This window comes from Nuphar pumila, chromosome 5 (genome assembly GCF_984573655.1).
Source record: "Nuphar pumila chromosome 5, dmNupPumi1.hap1.1, whole genome shotgun sequence".
Taxonomy (NCBI): domain Eukaryota; kingdom Viridiplantae; phylum Streptophyta; class Magnoliopsida; order Nymphaeales; family Nymphaeaceae; genus Nuphar; species Nuphar pumila.
Genome location: NC_143253.1, coordinates 353,959 through 367,083, shown reverse-complemented (window position 1 = coordinate 367,083; position 13,125 = coordinate 353,959). Strand labels below are relative to the sequence as shown.

Below are 13,125 nucleotides of genomic sequence, written 5' to 3'. Positions count from 1 at the left end.
TTTAGAAAATTTTACACATAAATTTTTTTTCTCGTTTAGAAGAGTAAAAAAAATAGTACAGGTTTTTAATTTTGTATTACTTTTCCTACATCTTTCCCACTTTAAAACGTAACGTGTCGTGCCCTGTATGTGTATGTGTATGAGCTGTGTATTTTGAGTAGGAGAGAAATTATTATTCTATAGATTTTGAGCTTTTTGTTATGAGATTGAGAGCTTCCTCTGATATTTTATCTTAAGATGTCCCTCTTGGATTAAATATAAATCTTTTAAAGAAAGCAATATTGTTTTTTCCCCATGGCTGCCTGATGTTATTTTTTCTTCTTAATAAAACGATTTGTGAAATGTCATGCATACTGTTGCTTCGTTGGCCTTCACCGCTATTTTTTTATTTTTTATTTCCTTTTCCTCGTTGTGTAAGCAATGTCAGTGGATGAAAAAGACCAGGACGTTGAGTCCAAAGAAATTTAATATTTTCTTGGACATGATTTATGTTGCTCATCCGCCATGAGTCCCGATCGGTGCAATCACATGGTGCATTAAGCACCTGATTACCCTCCATCAGGCCTTGGGCCCCACAACTGACAGGATCTGTCCCTGAGATGGAGGATGATCCGCCATCGCATGCACTAAACATTTCGCATACTTTGCTCCGCATGACGGAAAGTTGTCAGTGTTTGCACTGCAAGATGTGAAAATTGTCACTCCTCTTACGGGTTCGGGTCACCTTCTTGTCAGTTATTATAATTGATACTTGCCTTTGAGACGGGATGAGATCAACGGTCTGCCGTCAGAGCACTTTTGGATGCAGCTAATATCAAGATGATCAACCACATCCAAAAACTACTGTACAAATGGGATGTCCATCACTTGGATGGGCTCCATTTTTTTTTTAAATGTTATTCGTTCTGCTGAACGCATCCGAATTGTTTAAAACAAATGGCGACTTGTTCACAGCATCCAAGACAGCTTTGACGTAAGTGGAGCCCTCTGATCCTTGCCTTTTGACCATTTTACTAAATCACAGCCAAATCAACTTCAAACAAATACATGAGTTAATTTTTAGTGGCGGATCTTACAAGAAGAATCGACGTCGGTGATGCATTCGTTTTTAATCTTTACTTCTCTCTCGACTGCTCATCATGCATCATGCAGGCTGATTGCCTCACAACTTTTTTGTTTGTCAGAAGCCAACTTTTTTGTTTGTCAAAAGCGAGCAGCCTTGGTGTTTGGCTGATTAACAAAAAGCAGGAAAGCCAAAAATGATGGACAAGGCAATCTTTTCGTCTCTCGAGTTTGTTCGACCATATCGCGATGGTTGGTTGAACTACATATGTGGCAGATCACGCACGATCGTTTGGTTACCCGTTAAGTTTGCTGACGTCTCCAAGTCAAGTACATGCGAATTAAATTATAAAAAATAAGCGACGAAGGCGCTAGAAGACGAATAAGCGCACACATTTAAAAGTCTTTTCATGCGTTTCTTTATTATTATTATTTTTTCTGGCCATGCCCTTTTGCCCTTCTCCGGATGAATACAAACGAAAGGAATCCCTCCCTCTGCTCGATTGAGAAGACAAGACAGACAGACAGACGTGTGTGTGTCGGTACGAGTACGACCATGGTTGTGCCCATACGTTCAATTCACTGTTTCTCACCTCAGCTGCTGCTCTGCTCATGACGCCTCTGCTCACCTACACATGCATTTTGGTTCCTTACGATTCATGAAGCAAAAAATTCACCGTATCAAGCAGGTCAATGTTATTGTTAAGCCTTGTTGTACCTTGCCCTAATGATACCCACGTTAGCTGTTTGTGTGACACAAGGTGTGATTTAAAAGGGTGCTCTCACATGATAACTGATAGATCGATGCTATGCATCCCATCCTCATGTCTACGTACATCGTCTCACCTCCTCCACCTCCTTTTATATATATCGCACATGATAGGAACGAACTCGTGCATGCGATGGACACTCAACGTAAGTTTACATCAAATAACACCTTTTAGCGATAAAAAGACTAAAGTGTATGTCCGATGTTCAGCGTGAGTTAGTCATGTTCGAAAGTGATCATGCTAAACGAGAACGAGACAAAAGAAAAATGTGACCTTCATGGCCTTTTGAGTGGATGTAAATACCTCAAATTTTCACTTTTATTTAGTGTTTGCATTTCATATGTCACTGCATGCATTTGACATATCATTTCATTGCATTGCATTTTATCTCATCATCGAGATCCAATACTCTTGTTTTCAAAATATTGAATCCAGATTCGAGTTTAAAACCTTTTTTTTTAAATCAATTTCAAATACCTGGGTTTTAAATTAATATTTTGTCATTTACCAACCCCCAGGATCTTATATTTCAAAATATTTTTCTCATAAAATAATCTGGATTCGTTTTGAACTCAATCTCAATTGATTTCAATTCTCAGATGAGACTCATCTAGGTGGTGTCGCCTCTGGATTTCTTTATTTATCAAATTTATCAAATTTCTCAAAAATTTCAGAGTTCTAGTTGGATCAGGACTCTGTCTTTTCATTTTTTTGAATCTTTTCAAAACTTCATTTTGATTCTAAACCAGATGTAGTCATATCTCTTGCCCATTTTTGTCATTTTTGAAAAAAATCTTAGAATCTCTGTCCAAGCAAGACTCTTTTTTCAGAGTCTTAGTTGGATCATGACTCTTTTTTTAAAGTCTCAGTCGGATCAGAATTCTACCTTTTACTACTATCTTTACCTATTTTTGAGAAAATCTTTTAAAAACCTTCATTTTGGCCAAAATTCTAGAGTTTCAGTCGAATTAGAACTCTTTTCTCAGAATCCTAATCGAATCAGGACTCTATCCTGATTTCACTCTTTACTCCCGTTCTTCACTAATTTTCAAAACTTTCTCATCTAATTTTTAAAATCTTTTATTTTAGTCAAAATTCTAGAGTTCTAACTGGATCAGGACTCTTTTCCAGAGTTTTAGTCGGATTAAGATTCTATCTTTCATCGCTATTATGCCTGTTTTTAACCAAATCTTTCAAAGAGAAGTAAAAAACTCAGAGTTTTAGTTGGATCAAGACTCTGTTCGAAGAGTCCCAGTTGGATCAGGACTCTAACCCTTATTTCAATTTTGAGAGAATCCTTCCAAAATCTCTTCATTTATCTTTCCAAATTTCAAAGTTGTTGCATTTCTATCACAGAGATTCAAAATTCTAGGATTTTATCCTAGAGTCCTGATCGAATCAGGACTCTATCCTGAGTTCATTTTCTCACTTCATTTTCACTGGTTTTCAAAAGTTCCTTTTAAAGTCTCATTATTTGTTTTCTAGAAAACCAAAATTTCTCAGAATCCTAGTCAAATTAGGACTCTTTCTCAGAGTTCTAGTCGAATCAGGACTCTAAATCGGACTTCAATTTTATCTTATTTTCACCTATTTTTCAAGATTCTCTCATTTGTTTTATCAGAAAATCTAAAATTCTGAGAGTCTTAGTCCAATTAGGACTCTGTCCCCAGAATCCCAATTGGATCAGAACTCTATTTTGATTTCAATACTTGTTGTTATTTTCATTATTTTCACAAATTATTTCATCTGTTTTTCAGAAAATACCAAAAAAATCTAGAGTTTTAGTCCGATCAGGACTCTGTCCCAGAGTTCTAATCCAGTTCGGAGTCTATTCTGAAGTTTGTTTTTACTTCCATTTTTATTCATTTTTATTTGTTTTTCAAAAATTAGGTCATTTTGGAGAGTCCTGGTTGATTCAAGACTCTATTTCAGAGTTTCGATTGAGTTAGGACTCTAACTCTGACTATATTTTCTGACTTATTTTATCAGTTCTAATGAAATATTTCAAAAACTTCTTTATTTGGCTTTCAAAAATCTAAAATCTCAGAGTCCTAATTGGTTCAAGACTCTGGTCTAGAGTTTTAGTTCACTTAGTGTTCTGTTTTCAAAACCTTTGAATTTCATCTGTCGATTTTAACCCCTTTTCAAAGCCATTTTTAGTCTTTATTTCAAAATTTTCAAAACCTTGATGTGGAGCCCACTTAGTTGGTGTCATATCCAGAGGAGTTCTGACTCAGTTAGGACTCTGTGTCATTTCAAATCTTTCAATTCCAAGTCTACTTTTGAATATCTTTTGAAAAACCTCTCATTTTCAAGTTTTAAAAATCTTTTTTAAAATTCAAGTAGGGCCCACTCGAGGTGGCGCCACATTTGCAGAAGTCAGGGTTAGACTAGGGTTAGTCAGTGTCCTAGTTAAATTAGGGGTTTAGAAGAGTCTAAATCAATTTTAAAAATTCATTTTTACTTTGGTTTTTAACTATTAGTTTTTAAAGTTATTAATTGAAGTTTTAAAAACCAAGTGTGGGCCCATAGAGGGTGGCACCACATTTGGAGTTATTTTAATAAGATTAGGAGTCTTAGGTTAGTTAGGGCCCAATTAAGAAAGTTTAAGAGTCAAAACCAATTAGGAAAAATCCCCCCCCCCCTAGCAAAACCAAATTGTTTTTTTAGGACTCTTTTAGAAAACCTAATTTATTTCTATGAATAGAAGCCAAAGGGGGGTCAATCCCTAAGCTCTTTTTCTCTCCCAATTTCGTGGCTTCTCTCTCCTCTCCAGCACCTCCTCCTTCCTCCATTGCAGCTGCAGCCACAAAGTGAGTTACTTAATATTATTTCATTAGTTTTATTAGTTTTTTTTTCAATGGATTTCACCATGGGTGTCCCTTGTGTTCATGGTTTTTAACCATGGATCTCATCCAAGAACCCCAAAACAAATCAAAAAGATAATCTAACTCAGTTTGGGGATGTTTTTCAGGATTCTAATCCATTAGAATCATTTATATTGCTATTTTTTATGTTCTTAACCAATGAAATATGCGATTTACCTGTTAAATGGGCTAAATTCATATTTTCAAAGGGTAAATCAATTTCGACCATAGATTCCCCGCATTTTTTTTATTTTCTTGTCATATTAATGTTTATTTCATATATTTTAACATTAAATTAAATTTTGTTATGTTGTTTATGTATTTTTTATCTTTTTCTATGTTTAAATCATAGTTTTTAGTATTTTCTTAGATTTTCGTGTGTTTTGATTCTAGGTCTGTAGAAATCATATTATTTTATGTTTAAATTTTTATTGTAAAATTATGATTTTTTTATGAGTTGTCCATGGATTTGTCAGTAAGTCTCTGTAAAAAAGTCAGAGGCTTTTGGGTTCGGGAACCCTGTTAGAAAAATATAAAGTCAGATCGTGATTTCTGTTACATAAAATCGCTATTAATATTCAGGTGTAAATTGCAGATGCGATATTTCTATCATCTAAGATCTGATTCATGATCCGTAAGATGCAGAAGCTTTATATTAATGTCTATTATTTACTGTAAATTTCTCATAATTTAATGTCACTGTTTGTTATTTTTCCTTTGTCATAAAGTAGGATTAACTTCTTAGAACTCGTTATACTTTATTCAAACCCTAAGTCAACTTGTGTTGATCATATGTCTCTAACCTAAGATCCGATTAATGATTTGTAAAAAGTGGAGTTCTTTGTCTGCTTATTTTATATCTACTGATAAAATTTTAGAATTTTATGATGTGACTTGTTGTTTTTCCCTGCATTTAAAACTAGAAGTATCTATTTTGATAGATTTTATATTTGTTAAATTCAAGTACAGATTGCCAGAATGAGATCTCTCTAACCGAAGATGATTTTTCCAATTTGTAAAAAAGAGAATCTCAGTTTTTCCGTCTATTAGTTCTCTATCAAATTTTATGATTTTCCATGGTGAATTGATCTCTGATTCGGGTCTGACAATAGGACAGGTACGTTCTCGCAGGTAAAAATAGCATATTTTAGGGTTTTGTGTAATTTTTGAATTGGAATAATGTCAAAAATAGTTTTTTATAATTCCAGTTTAATTTTAAAGTTATCAAAAGTGCATGTGTCGATTTTTAGTGATTTTAGAATTCATTTGATGCTCGAATTGATTATATTGTAAAACAGGGTGCCCGTAGGATCCCGAAACACTGGCATAATCATGTTTTTTGTGATATTTTTTATTTTATTCATAAAAGTTTATGTTTTTAGGGTTTGTGCATGTTTGGAATCATGTTAGGACATTGCATATTCGATTTGGCTTTGATTTGAGTCTTTTTGAACCCTAAATCCAAAATTTTACCAAAATATTTTCTGAAAACCCTGATTTCAAGGCCATAGTCTTGTTTTCAGGGGTATTTTTGTTAATTTTTCCCAAATTTTAAATTTCAAAGTTATTTATTTTTATTATTTTTTCAATTTTACATCATATTTCATTATGTTTATATCATGAAAAATATAAAAAAAGGCTTATATCTAGGTAAATTCAGTAATTTTCAGATATTACTGAATAAATCTAGAAAACTAACATATCTTCACTAACAAGTTTTCTAGTTTTGCAGGGACATTCAAGGTTGTATCTCATTTATTTTTCTTTATTTAAATTCAATTAGTGATGTAAATTATAAATAAATTTGGAATAAAAATTTAAATTCCTGCTTAGATTTGGGTTTCATGTGCATATAGTTTAATTTTATAATAATGTTAATGTGTGATGAATGATGATTCATGCATGTTGAAACTCACCATGGTCTACACAAATGGCACATGCACTAGCTTTTAGGGAGTTGGTAAACTCGATCGAGTTTGTATTTATGGCCATAGTCAGAATACGAATGAAATCCAGATTTACCATCTTCTTTTAAGCCATAATTAGCCTACACTCTTAGGCTATTTTAAAAAACCATAGCATATTTCAATCTTTTATAAATGTTTTTGTCTTTTTAGAATCAAGTGGGTTATATTCAATCCATATCTGTGGCCATAGTCAGGGATATGTAGAGAATTTGATTCATGGAAATTCTAAAAGGCACAAAAATTTCTTTTCAAACAATTTTCTCAGAAATCTTTAGAAATCTTTTCTCAAAGTCATATTCATGCATCATCTAGGTTTAGATTGCATCATTAACATATTTCACAGGGCCACACGCCCATCCTTTTGATGTATTTTCCAAATTCCATCACAGAAAATCAATTTTCTTAAATTTGCCCTGATTTTCCTCAAAATCGATTTCTCAAAAACCTTTGGTTTTTCAAAGTTTTCTCATGTATTTTCTAATCCTAATTCCTATTTTTTCAAGTTATATTCTCATTTTCAAAAGTTCAAATTTAGAGAAATCAGCTTTCTCTAAGTCATTTTGAGTTTTATTAGAAATCGATTTTCTTCAAAAACTTCAAGATTTCTTTAAAAATCGATTTTTATTTTCCTTAGAAATGTTCTCTCAACATGGGTCACGATTTTCTAAGTGTTCCTTTTCCAAGTATTCTCTAAAATTTGAAGCAAACATCATGTTTTCAAACCTGCATTTTCAGAAATTCATAACACATGCCTGATTCTTTATGCATTTAGGAATAAAACATCGATTTAGACAAATTGAGCAAAGTAAAGCACATGATTGATCCTTGGTTCAATTACCCCTGATAAAGGTGTCAGGAACGGTTGAACTTCGTACCGACAAACGAGTTCTATTTTTCAGAATTATCCCGCATTTTTAAATGGAGGTGAGTTATTTTCAAAATCTTTTTCAAAGGTCAGTTTGACTTGCAAAAGTAAAATTTTGCAATGATTACAATAAAGTGACATGCCCTTTATCTACAGGTTCTAACTTGTAGACAGGTTTCTAAGGAATCTAAATGTCAACATCCTACATGCAAACAAGATCCCGTAACAAAAAACACCATCATTATGTTTCTTAGAAAACAAATCATAGCAAACACTTTTAGGGGTCGGATTGAGTAAATGTAAAGGCATCAATGACTTTCTACTAGGGAGTAATGCCATAAGTTGTATGAATTTTCAACTGTCTTCAAGTTGAGTCCTTTTTATTGTCATTTTAATATATATCTCACTCGACAATTTCATACGTCTCTCAGGAAACCACGAACTTTGTTCAGTCCTTAAAAGGCAAATCGTGCAAAAGAAAATTGAATCCATGATCAATTATGTACCCGATGCTGTTCAATCATATACGTCCCTGTGGTGAAGGTTCACCGTCATATTTTGCTGTTGACTGTGCCATAGTTACCGGTAGGGGTGTAGCTAGGATTCATGTGAGGGGGGGGGGGGGGGGCAAACTGGGGTGTAGGAAAAAAAAATTATTTGTGCCATAGTCGGGGGTTCGGGGGCAGCACCCCCGAATTTTTTTTTTGAGATAAAATAAAAAATGGCTACAATTATTAATAAAAATCTATTTCATATGAACAAATCAAATCAAACTATTTGCTGCAGTCAGGGTTGGGCTAGGACTGGGCTGGGCTACAAAAATGGATAAAAATCTATTTCATATGGAATCGGGGCTGGGCAAGGACTGGGCTTTAAAAAAAAAAATATTTTTTTTAACTGTTTCGGGAGTCAGGACTGGGCTACAGCCCAGTCCTGCCCCCCCCCCTAGCTACGCCCCTGGTTACCGGAAGAACTTTCTGAGGGAAAGAAGTGCAGTCTTTTTTAAAAACAGGAAGTATCATCACACTTCTTCAAAGACGAATTAAAGCACAGAAAAACTAGCTTCTCATTTGAAAGATGCACACTTCTTATATTATGTAGTGTGCTTTTCTGACGAATGACGATACACTTGTAATTCAACTATGCATGCCAGGGTCGTAAGGGAAATCCATGTAAACACATGGATGAGCTAGCTATAATCTACAATCGCCTAGAACTAATCTGAGGGTTGAAAGTGGTTGTTGAACCACGAAAGGCACATGCGAATGGAGGCATCGGCAACAACCAGCATCACAACACGCATGTAAACATGAATGCAGGGGTTGGTCGGATGTTGGGTTGGAGGAGAAAAAGAAACACAGTGGCAGAAGCAAACAAAAAAAAACCAAAATGCGGGCTCTCCCTTGTTTTTACTTTATTTTCTTCAACAACTTCATCACGAACGCAGCGTGCACAGACAAAAGAACAAAAGAATATACAAATTCCCACTCATATCGATGGCGACGGCGATGGATTTTCATTCCCATCAACCACAACCACAACAAGAACACACACACACACACACTCTCTCTCCCTCTCTCATTTGTTTTTGCTTAATAAAATTTTACCACTTTGTTAATTTTTGCACCTCTCTTCATAGTGCCTCTTTTGAAAGTATGTGTGCAGACTGCATCGCCCTAAAGGTTCTCATGATCCAAACCTGCCACTGTTTCTCCAAATTCGCAAAAGAAAAAGAAAGAAAAACGCTTTTCACAGGGGCATTGCCGCATTGATGTACACGATGCAAAATTCAAAAACAACTAAGACACATTCTTCTTGATTCGCTCGGATGGAAATAAGCACAAAAAGAAGGTAGAAACGGGAAAAGTAAAAAAGAAAGAAAATTTAAAGTTTATTACAGGAAAAAATTATTTGTTTTCTTCTCTTTTTTGTGCCAACTAAGGAAGCAAAATCTCCCCCTTCCTTGCAAATCTACCTTTGTTGCTTTCCGTTTCGCTCCGCCCTATCATTTTGCTTTTCCTCTTGTTTTGCATACACAGCAAAGTGAAATCTCCCAGGGAGCCTCCTCTGGTTTTCTTTTCTTTTTCTCGTTTCACCAGTTACCGTTTTCCTGTTTTGTCCCTATGTTGCTCCGACTCCAAGGAAATCAATGAAGGGCAGATCGATCTTCTCGCTGCCATGATTCATCTCCCTGTAATGCCAACTCGTCCTTCTGTTAGCCACTGATTCTGTCTGTGAGATCTGTCCATTTGAATTCACCACCACCATCATCATCATCTGCATATGACGATGATCGCCAGCGTTGGAACCATCGCATTTCAAGACATCTTGGCCAACGACTCTCATCTTCTCATCACAGCCTGCAAAAGCAAGAACATACAAAAACAGGGAAACCCGTTATATAGGAAAAGCTAACGGAAAGAAAACGAGGCACGCCATGATTTGGAAATGGAGAAAAGAAATAAAAAAGAAACAGAGAAGTAGAGAACTACAAGAAACAGAAAGACAAACCTAGGAGGTATTCACAGGGTTGATTCGGAATTTGATTCTGGTTATGAACATGGTACTGCGTAGCACCAAATGTCGGGTGGAAGCCAGGGAGCAACCTGGCAGCTGAAGAATGGAGAGAGAGGCCGGTATAGGATGACGAAGACTCATCTCTGATGTAGGTCATGGTGGACTCGCTACATGCATTGTTCATATACATCTTCTTAGGACGAGGAGTGTTAGCTGACTTCCTTCCCCTGCAGGCACTCGATTGTTCCCTGTGCTTCCTCGCCATGATAACATGCCAGTGATTCTTCACAGCGTTATCAGTCCTGCCAGGGAAAAGCCTGGCAATCATCGCCCACTTGTTCCCATATAGTCCATGAGCAGCAAGGAGCCTCTCCTCTTCTTCTTCACTGAAAGCGCTTCTGTTAATCCTTGGATCCAACTGGTTGAACCATCTTAATCTGCAACTCTTACCTGGTATCAAAGTCCAAAAAGATCATTAAAAAAAAACTCATCAATATCAAATCTATAGATATGGAACCAAAGAAGAAAAAAAAAGGTCCACTTTGGTTTTAATTTGGTTCGTCGTTTCAAGGCATACCCGATCTGCCTTGGAGCTTTTCGGCTATCAGATTCCAGTTTTGGGGGCCATACTGAGCAACAAGCTCCTTGAGTTTGGTGTCTTCAGCGGGTCTCCAATGTCCCCGTGCGCAGAGCCTAGACTGCCCACTGTCAGAATCTTTCCCTAGGCAATTCTCAGACAGACCCTCATCCTCATCGGTGGAGCACCTTCCCCCATTGTCATTATTCTCATTATCCTTATTATAACCTTCGGTACCAGCTGCATCCGCCCCCATGAAAAGGGTAGTCTCCTGGTTACTGCTGCTCTTGAAACTTGTGCCACCAGCCTCCATGGACTCCAGGCTCCACTCTCTCCTCCTGTCTGGTGGGTTTAATACCTGAAGGGCTATCTCACTCTTGCACGGGCTCTCCCCCGACGAATAACCGGGTAACCCAAATCCATAAAGAAGATCAGGAGCGGCAGCAGGAAGAGGACTCGGGTTTAAGGACAGAGAGGATAAAGGAGGGTGGTTATCGACGATACTCTCATGAAGTTTACTCACCTTTGAGGAGGAATATGAATAAGAGTGATCATAAAGAACCCTACCAGGCTGAAGAAAGCTCAGACCAGTGTTGATTCCCAACCCGTCACCCTCTTCCCCACGACTTAAAACTCTCGCCTGTAACGGTTTGTGATTCATCTTCAAAAGTTTCAATGCTCAATCGAGAAAAAGAACTGGAAAGACAAAACTGAGTTTTCTTTTTGGGTTGTCTTCTTCTTTCTGGGGAAGAAAGGAGAGGAGGAAACGGAAGTGAAAAGAAAGTCTCTTTTATGGGTATCTGTTACTTCTTTTTGTGTGTTTGGAGATGGGTGGTAGGGAGAAGATAAGAAAAAGAAAAAAGAGGAGGGCATACAGAGTTGCAGAAACCCACACGGCTTGTTCTGGTAAACAGAAAGCCCTCCTTTTTGAGTCAGATAGTTCCCGAAATTGAGACTGATCAATGGTTTCTCCCCTTTCTCTTCTCTTTTCCACATAAAACGCAAGCACAGAGCAAAACGCTCGTGTATGATGTGCCTCCTTAAATCGGCATCTCTCTCGACCCAAAAAACCACTTTGCTTGTCTTCTTGCGAACCGTAACCCTCTCTGCTTTTCAAAACAAAGGATTTGAGGAAAGGGAGCCAAAAACCACCCCACCTGTCGTGCCATTCGATTAAAAAAGAGTTGCCCTCACTTCACCTCTGCATAGGTCTTCGAGATGAAAACAAAACAAAACTTAACTACTTCACAAACCGCACTAATCAACGTGACTTTGAAGCCTTTCTCATCGGAAAATTGTCTCAGGTATTTGTTTATTGCTTGATGCAAAAACATTTCAGTTGTTGACGTATGTTTTATTCTGATAAGAGAGGTTCAGTTAAACAGAATGACATACTGAGTTTTGACTAGCGAAATCATCAGTCATCACTATGTGAATCGCACACCACCGTCTACTTTGTTGACCCCCCTTTTTTTACGGAAGCAGATCAGGTCACGCTGAAAATGAGCGTTTTTGCTCATGCTGACATCGTGGCCATCCAATTTGCATTTAAAAAGCTCAAAAGTCAGCAAAACCACGTGGCATTCATCCAAAATGCAAACAGACGGCCACGATGTCCGCATGAGCAAATACGCTCATTTTCAGCATGACCTGATCTGCTTCCTTTTTTTACCGTGCCTATTGACAAATTAAGCCCACGAGCTTGCAGGTTCGCATTTATAATTTACTAGTTCTGTTAACAAACCCTTCTTTTCTCTTGTTCTACCAAAACAAGGGAAAATAGAAAAACATGACCATCAAGAACAAACCAACAGAATTCCTTTCATTGTCCCCCTCTTTTAGACTTTCTAGCCCATTTCATCATCTTTGGCCTAATTGCTAGACATCCACTTACGTGATACATAAGATCTTACTTTTTTTTTTCTTTTTAATTTGGTAGGCAGACAAGTCTTATTAGTTACCAGGCAATATTAAATTTCAACGTTAACCAACCAGCAGCATTACCATTTTGTTTTTTGAGCAATTTTTTTTTCTCTTCAACTAATTTTTGTGATCTTGTTCAACATGAAATTCTTATGATTATTTGATTCCAAGAGGTTGTGAACTGCAAGTAGCTGGTAGAGGCTTTTCGCTAGATCCTTTTTTTCCCCAAATAGTTTCCATTAGATCTTTGTCATTTTTTGTAGTATAGTAGAAAACTTGCACAAAATTTTATTACATACATCTCTAATGAGAAATCATTACATCCTGTGTCGAAACACTTGCAATATACAACCCAATTATGCAAAAACTCATCAAATCAGATTTATCAATTTCAACAAAAATTTATGAAGTCTATAAAAATCTGTTTTGTTCTCACTTACAACTGCATATTAATGTTCCGTAACATCACAAATATATGCAAATGAAATTATATATATGAGACAACATAGAGCATAAAAACAACAACTTAAACAAACTGATTTGATGAAGAAACTTACAAGGTGCTACTGAAAATAGA

At 36.4% G+C, this 13,125-nt stretch overlaps 1 protein-coding gene across 1 annotated transcript; it reads right to left on the bottom strand.

The window, feature by feature from the left end:
* Positions 1-9,332: 9,332 nt before the first annotated feature.
* Positions 9,333-11,286, bottom strand: LOC149836377 (uncharacterized). The gene is made up of 3 exons (XM_090006972.1): positions 10,626-11,286; positions 10,043-10,498; positions 9,333-9,891 (listed from the first exon to the last, which is right to left on the bottom strand). The coding sequence occupies exons 1-3, from the start codon at positions 11,284-11,286 to the stop codon at positions 9,653-9,655; spliced, it is 1,356 nt and encodes a 451-aa protein (XP_089863098.1). The 3' UTR covers positions 9,333-9,652.
* Positions 11,287-13,125: the final 1,839 nt, after the last annotated feature.